Raw genomic sequence first — 16,436 nt, 5'->3', positions numbered from 1 at the left:
CACAATGCCTAGTGTCCTGCTAAACGGGGGACCAAAATTCAGAAGCACTTCTGAAAACACAATGTCTGACGAGCTTTGACACAACTTCTAAGAAGTCAGCGATTGGCTCTCATCACACACAGAACCGGGCCGTCCAGGGTGGACAGGGGCTCAGATGAGTGAAAAGATAGGTGTCTGGGCTGCAGTGCAGCCCCAAGGGGACCCTAAAGAGATCAAAAACTCAATGAAGTTTTAGACATGAGTGGCTGGTCACTGTTTTACCTCCAAGCTAAATATTTTTTCAACTGGCAACAGTTAGAACTCTACAACAGAGAAATTAAAAAGAAAGAAAGAACACAAAAATTAAGGATTAAACTATTTACATAAGAAGACTTTACAGAATGGGTCATTACCGTTGTATGCTGACATTATAAAAATATTTTAAACTGTGATGATTCTTAACAGATATTTCCTTTAGAAACGCAATCAATTTTTAGATACATGATGTAAAAAAGTCCATGTTTGTTTAAAGCTCAGTTTAATTTACTTGACATTATAGGGCAAATACTACATTGAAAAAATTATTATCCTGATAAGACATGTCAATGTGATAAGAAAACTGCAATGTGACTAAAATTTAAAATAACTATAGATATTTCAGAATGCCAACTGCATGTAACAGTTGTTTTTTACTAAAAGAACTTTCCCCAAATGTTAGAAAACTGAAAAAAAATACATGTTATAGGAACGTATAAGTGCATCAATAGAATATGATTCTTTTTACTAAAACTAAAAACTATTTGTATATTCATCCTTAAGAACTGGTCACTTTTGTGGTAAAGAACTGTCTGCCAGTGCAGGAGATGTGAGAGATGTGGGTTTGATCCCTGGGTCGGGAAGATTCCCTGGAGGAGGACATGGCAACCCGCTCCAGCATTCTTGCCTGGGGAACCCAGAGGATCCTGGCAGGCCACAGTCCACAGGGTCACAAAATGCTGGACACGACTGGCCATTTGTACTGGCCGTTCCGTACAAACACTAAGATTTAATTATTAAATACTCGCATTACCTCCCTCACCATCCCACCGTGGTATAAAAGCTACGGGTACCAAGTTAAAGCAAGTTTGAGAATGTGGCTGCTCTTGGTAAAGTTTTGAAAAAAGCCAACTTTAACCAGTGGGCCACAGAACAAAAGGATCTAAAGGGAGTCATTCATCTCAGTCCTGCCTGCGATTAACGAGACGGGCCAGGACAGAAAAGTCCTTCTGTTATGTGGCAGCCTGGACGGGAGGTGAGCATGGATACACGTACACGGATGGCTGAGTGCCTTTGCTGTCCTCCTGAAACTATCACAACATTGTTAACTGGCTACACCCCAAATATAAAAGTTTAGGAAAAAAAGGAAAGTGCTTCAAAACCCCAGAAATGAGCAGAAACGACATGAACACGTTACACCAGGTATACAGAGGTTGCGCTTAGAGCCTGGGGTCATGACTGAAACACAACAGGAGCCTGAAATCAAGAAATTCAGTCCCTGCTTTGTGATGAGGTTTCCAGAGTTACAGTATTACAGACAATTAAAAAACCTGAGTTACTAACACAGAAGTTACTCAGGGGTAACACCTTGTGGAACCTACTGGGTAAGGTCCCAGGTGCCCTCAATGACCTCCTCTATCACCATGCTCTGGGTTCCCAGCGCGGAGCCCTAACAGAGGGGCAGTCGTGGCCAGTCCCCGCTCTGCCACGTCCGGCGTGTCACTCTGGGCGAGTTCCTGTCTCAGAACCTCCACCATCCTACCTGTGAGGCTGGGGGTGCCGCACGCCCACCTCGGGGCTGTTCTGGGCACTGCTACTCACGCGTGGGACTGCGCGCTGTGGGTGCTGAGAGACAGGCCCCTGGCCAACCTTTCCTCCCGGCTCCACTTTCTGTTCCAAAATGAATTCCAAGAAACTCTACTCCTTCCAAGAAAGTTGCCAGCACATGTGAGCTGGTGTTCGCAAGACGAGTGGCGTCTGGGGGGCTTAGAAAGCAGGAGCATCCCCAGGACGGGAGACTCAGCGACCCCGGCCCCAAGGCCCACATGGCGACGCAGGCTCGGCGCAGGCGCTCGCGTCCCCGGGACCCTGCTTTCCTGGCCCGGGCTCCTCTGGAGTGGGGCACACAGCCCCCCGGCCCTTCTCCCCTCCTCCTGGGCAGGCACGCTGCTGTGGGGAGCCAGATTTTTGCAATCTCCTAAAAGTTAGAGCACAAAAGAATTGATGCTTTCGAACAGTGGTGCTGAAAAAGACTTGAGAATCCCTTGGACTGCAAGGAGATCCAACCAGTCCATCCTAAAGGAGATCAGTCCTGAATATTCACTGGAAGGACTGACGCTGAAGCTGAAACCCCAATACTTTGGCCACCTGATGTGATAAGCTAACTCACTGAGAAAGACCCTGATGCTGGGAAAGAGTGAAGGCAGGAGGAGAAGGGGACACCAGAGGATGAGATGCTTGGATGGCACCACTGACTCGATGGACATGAACTTGGGCAAACTCTGGAGACGGTGAGGGACATGGAAGCCCGGCGTGCTGCAGTCCATGGGGTTGCAAGAGCTGGACACGATTTGATGACTGAACAAACAGCCTGGACCATCATCTAGAGTCTAATGAATAGTACGCTTATTGTTTCTCAAAGTCTGGCAGGTTTATTACAATACTATTCAGAAATGAGGCCAAGCAGTCACAGGCGCTTTCTACATGGTTCACCAGACTTCTACACCAAGTGCAACAGTCCTTCCTGGTCTGCTGCCCTCCCCACCCCCACCGGGCATCTCGAGACTTTGATTACTATTTCCATGATATGGAAAGAGGATCCCCTCATAATGTTATTTTCCCCCCTTTTGTTTATCTGAAAGTAGCAGGAAAATAAATTATAGGGCCCCGAAGTCCCCGCTGATGTTTGTGCAAGTGATACGCAGTGAAGGTTTCATGAAAACATTCCTCTTTGCCTAAGGGTTTGATGATAAGTTGGTTCCTGTTTATACCAGCACAAAAACATTTTGTCCCGGGTATGCATTAGTGCACTAACCGGCATAGCACGTGCTTCTGTAGAATGAAATTCTTCATTGTAAAAAACTTTCCACTATGATAAATCAACCACCCAAGCCAATTATATTTTGCTTTTGTTTGTTTTCCTATTTTTCTTTGCATGCTCACAGGATTCACCTTAAAGGCCTCACGGGGACAGCCGGCAAAATAAGCAGCATAAGCCAGCCAGGAAATGATTTTAGCACGAAGGATGCAGACAACGACAAATGCATTTGCAAATGCTCACAAATGCTCACAGGAGGTGGGAGGACTTTTCTCTCTTCCTATTTGTGTTGGCAAGGAAGGGTTTCAGAGAGTGAAAGGTTGGCTATTCAGACTGCAACCTGTGATCGGTGACAGTGTCCAAATTTCATAACTAGACAGACTTGCTCAATGCAGGGAGGTTTGTTTTTCGCTTTTTCGGACTGTTGAGTTTTACGCACGAATGTGATACAGAGCTAGAATTGTCGCCAGGCCAACTGTGTCTCCTCAGGACCTGGCCCTGGCAGGGAGAGGGGCCATGTGACCCTGAGCAAGCTCTCCTGAGCTTGTGTTGAATATCAGATGTTGGAAAGATGGTTTAATTCCATTTTGCTTCATTAGAAAGGTTAAGAATTTGAAATGGCAACAAAGCAGTGATGTGGATTCATTAGTATAGGAATGTTTCCAATGAATAATTTATAGTTCAAACAAGAAGTTTTCAGGTTTTTTTTTTTTAAGGATGCTATTAATATATTGCAAACACTTATAATGCAAAGAAACTAACTAAACAACCTCCTTTTCTGTGTATCAAATTAAAATGAATGATAGTCCAGTTTAAATTAAGGCCTTTGTTTTCAGGCTGTTCTTGCCTTCTATTGATACCTTCCATGTTAGATCTCTCAAAATAAAAAAGAAACCACACTCATAAACAAATGTGATATAATAGTCACTTAAATGGCTGGATGAGTACTCAGAAGCATGTCAGAGTTTAGTGATAGGGACCAAGTGTTAGAAAACCTATTCTGATTCCTAAAAGTTTTAAAGTGGAATAACCAGAGCCAGTTAACTGTGACTGAGACCAGAAGGAAGTCTGGCAAATGCTGTCAAAGTTAGTTCTTAAAAACACTGAAAGATTGAAATCAGCAACGAAAATCCTGCCAGCAGTGCAGACTAAATGTAGAGGCAAACAGGAAGCTGGCAGTGTTTAATTTGTAGAGGCCATGAATTGTATCACCAAAAATTCATTCATTACTCACCCAGGAAAACCAGAGGAACGAGCTGAGGTCAATAAATCTTACAAATATGAGGGGCTGCGTCAACAAGTAAAGGATCTAAACTTACCATATGTTAGCACTGCAGTTAAGAACTGTTTATAGGCAAAAGGATTTATTTAAGAAAATAATTTGAAATAAAAGTAATTTTCAAGTCTTTCAGTGATACTGAGAGACGGAGGCTCCATTAAGAAACTCAGTCTTATGGTTCCTTAGAGAATCTATTTTATGTATAAATACATGTTGGTAACATAAGCCTTCCTTATTAGCCAGGCCCACTTCAGTAATTATTTCAACCAGAGAATGCTATTATGTGGATTGTGTAAAAGCTGCCTGTCTCCCCCATTGACCATAATAATCCTTTTTAAAGCCAACCAGGGAAGGGGGTGGGGGAGTGAGCCCTTGGAATCCTTCCTGTTTGCCATTCCCACACTGAGCCCAGCTCTCCACTCGGGCAACAGCGGTTTTCAGACCACCCGATCGTCAGGAGCTACTCAGGAGAGTATCAGTGCATTAATAACCAAGGAAACAACATATTTATTGACTCAGATTAAGATTTAGGGCTGAGAGTAGAAGTGGAAAGCTGACAGGAGAGAAGAAACGCAGCCCAAAGAGGGAGAGTGTAGAGGTCAGATTCCAAGCTGTGGTCTGGACCACGGAGAAGCCAGCTAGATTTTTGCATGTATAGTAAATTCAACAGCTGAGTCAGGCTCTGGACTGGACAGACTCATAAGTGTGTAATATTCCTGAATATTATGAAGGATTATGAGCCTCACACGCAAACGTCTTATCAAATCAACATTAATCTGAATCAAGTAATGGCGCTCTTACCCCCCCGGAAAGAATTCAGGCATCTGGATGGAGTAACTGGTGCCCAGAGAGCAGTGTGTGAGTATCAGAATGGAACACGCGCACCAGAATACTTTCAAAGAAATAAAACAGGCCCCACCAGTACTTGCCCCTGAGGGAGTAGTCACATTATTTCTTTTACTAGGTTTGGAGATATCAAGAATAGTTGTTATTTTTTTCTGTATTTTAAAATTTTATACAAATGGCATCATACTGTGATTGTCCTCCCAACACAATATGAAGATTTATCTGGATTAAGGCATGCAGATCCAGGTCACTCCTCCCCTCACAAACCCAAGGCCTCTGGGGAATGGTGTTTCCCCAGACTAGTACTTCAGGTGTAGATGTGGATGCCCCCTGAGACCCCCGCTTTACTTTAGGGCACGCACCACTACAGCCTTAAATTTCCTTTTTGTCTCTGGGACTTGAAGATTTGCTTTTTATCTAGCTCCACCGAGTACTTAAAATTTGGGGTTACACTTTCAACAAAAAGACTCTCTTTGTTAGCTGGAGGGCAGCCTGAATTGGTCTGGTCCACCGTGTTGCTGGGACGGGATGGATGGTGAGCCTGGCCCCATGAGACCCACCCACCCATTCTCCAGGTTCTGCCCCTTCCCACTTTCAGCTGTGCCCGGGCTCTCCTCGTCATGTTGGCGGGTGACTGGGCCTTCCCCACCGCACAGAGGAGTAAGGGAGCTCCTAAGAACGTGTGCCTTAGGCAGCCACGGTCCAACCAGCGCAGAGGTGGAGAGCCACGCTCCCCGCTGCCAGGCAGCTCTCCCCACACTCAAGAGCGGCCCCGTGCGTGCCCTTCACAGGTATGGGATGCGACTCTCCGAAGAGCTGGCATTTCACACTCAATGATGAGACAGTCGGGGCTGCCTGGCTCCTAACTCCTTCTGTGCTTCCCGTTCACAGGCTGGTGGTTTGATGCCTGTGGTCCTTCCAACCTGAATGGAATGTACTACCCACAGAGGCAGAACACAAACAAGTTCAACGGTATTAAGTGGTACTACTGGAAAGGCTCGGGCTACTCACTCAAGGCCACGACCATGATGATCCGTCCAGCAGATTTCTAAGCTCTGGCACACACCTGAGGGACAATGTCTTGCCCTGTTTCCAGAGACTTGATCCCAAAGCACTAAAAGACTGCACGCTGTCTCCGCATCCAGCTTGGACGAACTGCCCGCTCTCGGTGCGGAAGGGACCCGTGAGCTCCGTGCGAGCCCTGTGAGGTTTACCCCTTGAACCCGCATCGCTTGGTGAAGCGACGCACAACCCCAGACAAGCCACAGCCTGGTGTGGTGACCCGGCAGAAAGCCTTCGGGAAGATAACTCTAAGCCCGCGAACGAGACTGACAACTTACAGACTCTGTTGTCACAACCAAGAATGTTATGTGCGAGTTGATCAGTAAATAACTGGAAAACAGAACACTTATGCCGTATAGTAGAGATAACCTTGGAACTGCATTTTTCCAAGCACTGTTTATAGACTGTAAATATCTATATGTCCTGAATTCAGCATTGCTATCATAATTAAAAGGAAGAAAAAATTCTGTAAGCCATAAAAATACATTATATATTCAGGGATTTTTGTGAGAAGTGGTTATTAGTAGTTTTAATATTTGGAGAAGTAAAAACATAGCTAATGCATTTTTATGCCTCCTCTTAGGAGCTTTAAATTTTCATTTTGAGAACAGCATATTTACATGTGTATTGATAGCTTAGTTTTAAGTTAATGCTCAAATATATATATTTCAAAGTTTCCATGGTGAACACTTTCAGGATCTCTGAAATTATTAATAGAAACATGTGTTCTTTTAGTATATATGAAGATTGTACTATTTTTTTCCTGCCTTGTTGTTAAATAAGAAGGTATCTTTAGTAATTAAACATAACTTATTAGGTGAGATGACCACACTCTTAACTTCTATGATAATACTTACAGCATTGTAATTTGATTCTGAAACAAATGACTGTGCTTCATGACAAAGAAAATCTTGATTTTTAAGGAAGAAAATTATACATTTAATTTCATGACAAAGAGATTTTCCTTTTACTTACTATTCTAGAACAGAAGCCTTGTTTCTCTCCTACCAAGACGTATTTTAGGGGAGTAGACTACAACGTAGCTTGTGGTTGAGAACACCTTTCCATCTGAAACACTTACAAAGCTATAGGCTCAAGCTAGATTCACCCCACAAGTTATTCAGGGGAAAAACATAATTTGCATCAGTAACAATAACTTAAATCCTAGTAAGCTTAAACCACCGGTTAACTTCAAAAAAAAGTGTTCTGGAGGGCAAAACCAAAATCTGACACTAATATAACAGTATATGCAAATACTTACAGAGCATTTCGAGAGCACAGACTTAAGCTCAGCACTGTGAAAACTCCCAAAGTTTAACTCTGTTGGAGTTTCAGGATACAATGAATACTAGTGACCATTTGTGTGATGCCCCATAATTTGGAAGCCGTCTCTCATATATTCACACTTGAGTCAGATGTTACGAAACTCAGAGCCAGGTCTGCAGCCAGCGTTACCTCTCTGTCTCACCTAGTGCTGCCCCACCACTGTACTTTTTCTCATGTAACTTATTTCACCCCCACACCTCCCCTCCCCAACGTAGTTTCATAACACCCAGGTGTTGCTGGGCAGACTATGAACACACTTCCCACCAAGCTGCACCTTCCCAGCAAATGCATGAATAAGTAAGGAACCTCCTGTCTCCTAACAGCTCCTCTCACTCCGTGTGAGAAAACGCTGGAAATCTGACAGAGGCTGATGGTACACGCGGCTCTGCACCAAGCTGAGAAACATCTGATGGTGAGAAAATGCCCTTGCTCCAGAAGAAACCACACGTTTTCATGATATCTCAATGACCACATGACAAACGCCGAGGTGGGGCGATGAAATACAGGAAAAACTGGCAACACCACACTTGATTCACAGCACTAGTCCATGCAGGCAGATAAGGTGAATTTCAAAGATAAACATCACTATGTTACTCAGTGAGACTTATACTCTCTCACGGCAGAGAATGGGGAGAATCTGCATCTTTACTTCACACTTCAACTCCTTACCTGGTATTTCAAACAACACATCTTGCTGAGAGGAATTTTCCTCTTCTTAAGAAAACATTTAGAAAGTCAAGACCAAATCAAAACAGCAATCTCAAAAATGGAAACAGAAACGACAACTAAATAAGCCCCAGGAAGGGAGAGTTCAATTTCTAACTATGTGACAGTCATATGGCATTCTCAAACAGCTGAAAAACCTGGAGACGGGTCACAGATTACAGATCATCAATTATCTTTCAGGCATAACCTTTTGAAAGAATAATCTGTTACAAACCAGTTAACATTTGAAAACAAAAGACAACTTCTGCACAATCTGACTTCCAAACAAACCTGAAATTACCTACTTATTAATCTTTAAAAACACTGGAACCTGCAACTTTCCCATTAAGAATGTGAAATACCAGAAAGTCAGTAAAGCTGAAGCTAAGTTTTAGAAAAAAACACCAAAACAGAAAGACCACATCACAATGCTAGCATGCTGCAATTTTTATACCTATCGGTTCCATCTGTTAACAGTAACAGCATCATTATTTGAAGCAGTAAGCAAGATATAATAGCACTTTTTCAAGAATCTTGTCTTCTTTCATTTCTGTGTTTCTTAATTCTAAGGACTTTCATAATTAAATTTTTTTGGGATTACATTTCTCATGACTTTTTGAGGAATGGTCTCACATTTATTCTCACAAATAGACAAAATGTGTTAACTTCTGCAAATGTGTCATTTTAGTTATAAGCATAATTGCTACTGATTTAATTTAAAAAACTTGAGTACGTAACTATGCCAATAATAATTTCCTGAAAATACCAAATTGCACTTATCATCATAAAATAATGTGTGACTTACAGGAGCTGCAGGGAAGTAGTTAGACAGTTCAAATGGTTCCTCGGAAATCCAGTGACCCATTTCCAAAGACCACAGTACCTGTAAATGACATGAGAAGCAGAACACTTTTAATAAACCTATCAAGCTTTTAGTGGACAATAAACCACTTTAAAGACACAGCAAAATGAAAACAAAACAAAAAAATCCCAGCAGTAACTACACACTACATGGATCTGAAGCAAGCATCTTGAACACTGAAGGGCTATCAGAATCTTCGGGCTGTGTAAATGTTAACAAATATTAATGAATGCTTGGTTAAGGAAAAACATCTCTGGATGGCTAGAAGCCTGGGTTATTATTATATCTTAGTGAGGCCAGATACTGAACACCTACCTCAAATACTGATCCACCCTACTTCTAAACATATGAAACACTACACCTTCCTAAATTCCAGTTTCCAATTTAGAGAGTTGTTACAGACAATCTTAAGCAAATAACACAGAATCTTATTAATTAAAAAAACTCCATATATTTGGAGAAGATAGATCATAAACCTAATTTCGAAGAGCAAAACTTCTGGGGTGTAACTTTATTTCTATCATTTGCCAATACCTGTAGGAGAAGTTTTCCATAACACATTGGGAAATCCTTCTCACCCTTCAGAAGAGTAAAATGTCTCATATCATAAACAAGCTTTCATCATCATCATCAGAACCCACACTTTTTTATTTTTTTTGCAAGTAATCTTATTTTTTTTTCATTTCACACATTTTAGAATAATCAAAACAATGCTTTCATTTTTACTTCAACAACATTTGAGGTTCTGCACTCATCTCTATGACCAAACTCCCTGAATATCTGTGTGAATTCTACAACTAAAATAAACAAACTGAATTACATAACTCACACTTTTCTTTTTATCTGCAATTTCCTTCTTTCCTGCAGTCAGTGAATTCATTCTATTTCTCTAGAGTTGTGATGTAAAGTTTAAGGGTTTTTCGCAGATTTACTAGGAATGAAGTCTAAATCTTCCTTTGGTAGTTTCTAAACTTCAGAACCATCCATGGAATATCAGTCTGAAATACATCCTTTTTAATATTAAACCTAGAACTTACCCAACATGGGACAGCATTTTATTTTGTTTCTAAGACAAAGTGAGTGTGACGGTGGAATAAAGACAAGAATGGAATACAGTGTCTGAATGACCATTCTCAGCACTGGCCCACATCTTACTTTCAACAGATGCATTTACTTATTCAACAGCCATTTCTTTCTGCTCACAATCCATTCATCTGTGAACAACTTACTGAGAGCCTACCAAGCTGGGTCCTGGAAATCCAAACCCAGACCTAGAAGGATTTACCCTCTTGCGGGAGGCATGAGGGGAAACCACAAACGCTGGTTTCTCCAAAGCAGTGCTGGGGACGCTTACAAGAGGAAGCAAACTAGCTCCGGCCAGGAGAACCAAGACAGGGGTCACGGAGGGGCTGACAATGAACCTGAGTAAACGTTCATGAGGCAGAGGCAGAGGCAGGGTGAGAGAGGAGAAGGTGTTTCAGCACTGGCAGAATACTGCGTGTCAGGACAGCAGCGAAGCAGGTGCTTCTTTTTGGAGGCAGTAGAGGGAGCTTTGGAAGAGGCGGTGAGAAAATAGGGTCGGTGGCTGCACACGGCAGGGAAGGTTTGCCAGCATGCCCTGTTTCGAGCCCTGTGTGCCAAGGGCATCAGTGCAAGCACGGCTGTTGGGGAGCAGAGTCAGAAGACACGCCAGGAAAGACGGAACACACAGCCCGCGGCGTGGGGCTCACACTGATACAACGGGAAAGGAGTGAGAAAACGGAGAAGATCTGCCTCCGTTAGAGAGAAAGCAATGCATTGAGTTCTCAGGGACCCTAATCTTCAAACAGATCTCTGTGTACACGGACATTTTGTCATTGAATTCTCTTTTTCTTTCCCCCTGATTTTTACTGCATAACCAACATTTCAAAAAAAAAAAAAGACTTATCTTAATGTATTAATTCAATGAAAGAAGGTATTAGAAAATTTGTAACTCTACACTGAAATCATGCTTGTATACTGTTCTTTATGGGTGGTTAAAATAACCCACTGCAGTAACATACTGCCTTACTTTTATCGGTCAATGTATGTTATCGTTTACAGAGACACATTAGCTCCCTACAAAGTCATGTGATTAGCCCGGGAAATAACTGTGGAAAGTTTCAAAATCAGGTTCGTTTCCGACATGAAGCATGTGGAAGAGCAGTACAGTGAGAAACAAGCACTGCAATAAGAGAATCCAGGGAACCAGTCTTAAAAATGGCTTTGGAATTTGAGTTCAAATGTAATCCACATTAAAATGTCAACTGACTTAAACAATCTCTGGGAGAAAATTTACGTTCTCTGAATCTATCCCTTTCTAAATATTTTGAAAATAAAACCATCTACAGTAGCATTTTGGTGAGTGAATTAATAAATTTAATCTATGTAGGCGTCCAAGGAATGAGTATTGTACAGAGATAGCAGAAAACATTAATTTGATTGTAATGAAATCATCAAATCAGAGTGTACTTTTTTTTTAAGAGTGTAAATTTTTTGCTTTAGTGTTTTCATTAGCTAGATTTTTCTTTACCTTAGTAGAGTATTCAAAAGAAGGAAAATCTACTCTGTAAAATGCAGTCAAGGCTGCAAGTTTAGTTAAAAACAAAAGGTTAGGGACTTCCCTGGTTGTTCAGTGGCTAAGACTCCAAGCTCCCTGGGTTTGATCCTTGGTCAGGTAACGAGATCCCACATGTCACAACTAAGAGTTAGCATGCTGCAACTAAAGATTCTGCTTGCCGCAAGGAAAAGTGAAGATCATATGTGCAGCAACTAAGACCCAGAGCAAATAAATAAATAAAAATATTAAATAAATAAAGTCAGTACTAAATAAACAAATAAAAGGTTAACTGGGCATATATTTCTCATAATATACATGAAAAGAATGAAAATAATCGAGAAGCTATCTAAAGCAAGAATGGGGCTGCATGAATACAGAGGACCAAATCCCATGAATACAGCCCTTAAAATGAGGGCTGAGTTATTTCAGCATCCACTGCAAATGAACATATTTCTAACATTTTAAAAATTATTACTCATAAAACTTGAACCCTGTTGATGAATTTAAATAGGACCCATTTTCTTGCTCTATTATTAGATTAATAGTTAATGATGAGAGAGATTCCCATAATGTAGGACTGACTTTGCAATTAATTCCATACCAGGCAAAACCCAAATGGTTTTCTCATTTTATAGCATCATTTGAACAGGGTGAGGAGTGTAACTAGAGTGAACCCAAGTCAAACAATAGCTCTGAGATTAAATGCAGGTCAAAAAGAGCATCAGACACAAGGAAGAAAATGAAGCCTACTACGATTAAACAAAGCAAAGTGAGCATAACTTATTTTCACCATATCATAAGCCTCAACTAAAACAATGGAACTAAGAGGAATGGGGAAAAAGGCAGATTAAAACATGATGATGCTTTGAAGTTGCGAAGCAGGTGGATAAGTGGTAACTGACTTGGAAGAGCAAAGAAAGTTCAAGCTTAAATGTCCAGAAAGGGAGTCAGCATTAAATTCCTTCCACAGATTACCAGGAAGGCAGGGAAAGTGGTACTAGCAACCTGTGAAAATGCAATGCAGAACAGAACGAGAAAGAGAAAACTACCTCCTGCCCACCCTCTTCTGGACTAGGACAAAAAGCAGACAGACTTCTGGGAGCAGTGGTGAGAAGTAGGGACAACTTCTACAGCAGAGTCCTCACCTCAAAACATGAGCACAGAACCATGATTTGTCTGGGAAACAAATCAGCTCAGAGAAAAAAAGAGATATAGATAATGGCACGTAGACTTCCCTCTGTCAGACACCTCCACCTTATCAGAAGATTCACACACTCAGGCAAACAGGATTTCAATCAGGTTTTCAGTTCTTTATTAAACATGACTTTCTCCTCATTGGAGAAAAGCCTCTAGTATGAAAACAGAGAACAAAACAAACCAAAGGGAATTCCTTGGATGACAGTGATGGGAAGTCCCAGGATACCAGCTTCTCGGGAGACCAAGGGGAGAACCAGTCTCAAGGGGAGCAGAAGAACAAAGGGATTCAGGGGTGGGAACCCCAAGAAAAACAGACAGGACTGGAAGATTATCTGGTGTGCAGACAATTGTGGAGAAAAAACTAAAATGCTTTTAGAAATTTTTGCAGTGAGTTAGTGGTAGGCACATAGAAAAAAAACCCAAAAAACTAAGTAACGAAAATGACTGTCAGTGACTAGCTTAATGACTGTCAATGATTAGCTTCAGAAAAACAAAGATTACCAGAAACAAAATAGAATCACGGTACATAGTATGGCTCAGCTTAAACAGCATTCACATAGCCATCTGTGTGTATGTAGATGTGAATGAGTGTGTATTTATACACATATATAACGTGGTAAAGAAAAATCAGACCATACTGGGTAGATGGGGAGGGGACGTGTATGTCACAGCGAACACTGTACAGTCATATTTTAATCTTCCATAGAGGACGTCTATGAGGAAAAAAAACCAAACCCAGGAAAAGCATTTTATTTAGAAATATGTAAATAAAATATCAGAAGGATATTTTAGGAGAGAATCTGGGCCGGAAGACAACATGGAAGGAGTGCAATTTCTATTAGAGGCCTCATAAATTACATTTGATCTTGAAAACATTTTATTTGGGGTAATTTTACCCTTACGAAAGAACTGCCAAAAGAGTACAAAGAGTTCTTTGCCAGTCACCTAGACTCCTGTATAGCCCGTGGGGTTGCAAAGAGTCAGACACAACGGAGCGACTTTCACTTCACTAGACGCCTCTAACGTGTAAGCCTCCAACTTAGCTCTTCTCTTACAAAAGTGTGCTGCACCCAGAACCAGTTTGTCAATGTCTACAAAAACATCCTGATGGACTTGTAACTAGAACTGAGTTGATTCTATAGTTTAAAATAAGGAGAAATGACGAGTTAAAAAATAATTGAGCTTCCCAATTCAAAAACATAGTATCTATTACCTTTTATTTAGGTCTTTTAAAATTTTTTTCCTAAGTGTTTTGTACTTTTCAGTATACAGATTCTGCAAATATTCTGTGAGACTTAGCTAAATATTTCAACTTCTGGGGTTGCTAATATAAATGGCATTTAAAAAAAAACTGGAATTCCAGGTGTTCATAGCTAGTAAACAGAAATACAACCAAATTTTGTATACTGACTTTGTAAGCTGTAATCTTTCTTAACTCAACTTACTAGCTGTAGGATTTTTTCTGTAGACAGGTTCATATTTTCTATGTAAACAATCATGTCTTATGTAAATACTGCTGCTGCTAAGTCGCTGCAGTCGTGTCCGACTCTGCAACCCCATAGACGGCAGCCCTCCAGGCTCCTCTGTCCCTGGGATTCTCCAGGCAAGAACACTGGAGTGGGTTGCCATTTCCTTCTCCAGTGCATGCATGCATATTAAGTTGCTTCAGTTGTGTCCAACTCTGTGCTACCCTATGGACAGCAGCCCACCAGGCTCCTCTGTCCATGGGATTTTCTAGGCAAGAATATTGGAGTGGATTGCCATTTCCTTCTCCAGACTTATGTAAATAGACAGTTTTCTTTCTTTCTTTCTCAATCTGTGTGCATACTTTTTCTTCCCTTCTTGCACTGGTTAGAACCTTCAATACAATGCAGAAGAGGAGCAGTGAGAGCATTAACGTTGCCTGGAAAACTTTGTGAGGCAGATTAATTTGGTTTATTATGATAGCATACACCCAAATTATTCGTGAATATAAATTAATTGTCTATGGAAAGCACAAGGTTTTTTTAAAGTAAAAAAACTGCTGCCTATTCTTATTTGGTACTGGTGCTGGCTAGTTATCACAGCTTTTATTAGGTTTTTCAATTTTCTATTCCCCATAAAATAATTAGAACATTCTGAAGGATCAAAAGAACTAAATGCCACTTTCTGGATCAGAACCAAATAAACTAATTTTCTTAAACATTCACTTGGTTGTTTAATGACTAAGTCATGTCTGAGTCTTGCGACCCCAGAGGCTGCATCCTGCTAGGCTCCTCTGTCCATGGGATTTCCCAGGCAAGAAAACTGGCGTGGGTTGTCATATCCTTCTCCAGGGGATTTTCTTGAGCCAGGGATTGAAACTGCATCTCCTGCATTGCCCCTTCATGGATCACAGCCTTGCTGTGATGAAAAAGGCTTGCATAACTCAGTGAAGCTATGAGTCATGCTCTACAGGGCCACTCGAGACAGAAGGGTCATAGTGGAGAGTTCTGACGAAACGTGACGCACTGGAAGAGGGAATGGCAAACCACTCCAGTATACTTGCCATGAGAACCCCATGAGCTGTATAAAAAGGCAAAAACATATGACACAAAGATGAGTCCTCCAATTCAGAAGGTGTCCAATGCGCTACTGGGGAAGAGCAGAGAACAACTACTCATAGCTCCAGAGAGAATGAAGTGGCTGGGCCAAAGCAGAAACGACATTCAGCTGTGGGTATGTCTGGTGATCAAAGTAAAATCTGATCCTGTAAAGAACAGTACTGCACGGGATCCTGGAATGTTGGGTCCATGAATCAGGGTAAACTGGACATGGTCAGGCAGGAGATGGCAAGAGTAACATCAACATCTTAGCAATCAGTGAGCTAAAATGGACAGAAATGGGCAAATTTAATTCAGATGACCATTATATCTACTACTAGGCAAAAATCCCTTACAATCCCTCATAATCAACAAAAAAGCCCAAAATTCAGTACTTGGGTGCAACCTCAAAAATGACAAGAATGACCTTGGTTCTTTTCCAAGGCAAAACATTAAACATCACAGTAATTCAAGTCAAGCCGATGCCAAAGAAGCGGAAGCTGATCAATTCTATGAAGACCCAGTGTGAAGACAAGTGGGCCTTAGTAAGCACAGCAGACAATTAAGCTAATGGAGGTGATGGAATTCCAGCAAAGCTATTTAAAATCCTAAAAGATAATGCTATCAAAGTGCTCCTCAGGTGGCGCAGTGGTAAGGAACACACCCACCAATGCAGAAGACACAAGAGACACAGGTTTGATTTCTGGGTCTGGAAGATCCCCTGGAGTAGGAAATGGCAACCCATTCCAGTATTCTTGCCTGGAAAATTCTATGGACTGAGGAGTCTGGTGGTTCCTGGGATGGAAAAGAGTCAGACACGACTGAGCACATGCACACACACATCAAAGTGCTGTACTCAAATATGTCAGCAAATCTGTAAAACCCAGCAGTGGCCAAAGGACTGGAAAAGGTCAATTCTCACCCTAATTCCCAAGAAGGGCAGTACTAAAGAATGTGCTAACCACTGG

The 16,436-nt window shown here is 41.6% G+C and overlaps 2 protein-coding genes across 4 annotated transcripts in view; one reads left to right on the top strand and one right to left on the bottom strand.

The window, feature by feature from the left end:
• ANGPT2 (angiopoietin 2) overlaps positions 1-7,814 on the top strand; it is a 57,610-nt gene extending 49,796 nt beyond the window's left edge. Inside the window, exons 8-9 of the mRNA XM_065901539.1 lie at positions 3,180-3,310; positions 6,069-7,814. Of these exons, the coding sequence (XP_065757611.1) occupies positions 3,180-3,310; positions 6,069-6,229 (292 nt within the window). The 3' untranslated portion in view covers positions 6,230-7,814. The remainder of the gene's footprint in view (positions 1-3,179; positions 3,311-6,068) is intronic.
• Positions 1-16,436, bottom strand: part of MCPH1 (microcephalin 1) — a 219,970-nt gene that overhangs the window by 119,646 nt on the left and 83,888 nt on the right. For all 3 annotated transcript variants that reach the window (XM_065901537.1, XM_065901536.1, XM_065901538.1), the window contains one exon: positions 9,076-9,153. In XM_065901537.1, the coding sequence (XP_065757609.1) occupies positions 9,076-9,153 (78 nt within the window). The remainder of the gene's footprint in view (positions 1-9,075; positions 9,154-16,436) is intronic.

Source organism: Muntiacus reevesi, chromosome 10 (assembly GCF_963930625.1).
Source record: "Muntiacus reevesi chromosome 10, mMunRee1.1, whole genome shotgun sequence".
Classification (NCBI taxonomy): domain Eukaryota; kingdom Metazoa; phylum Chordata; class Mammalia; order Artiodactyla; family Cervidae; genus Muntiacus; species Muntiacus reevesi.
This window is presented reverse-complemented; position numbering and strand designations above follow the sequence as displayed.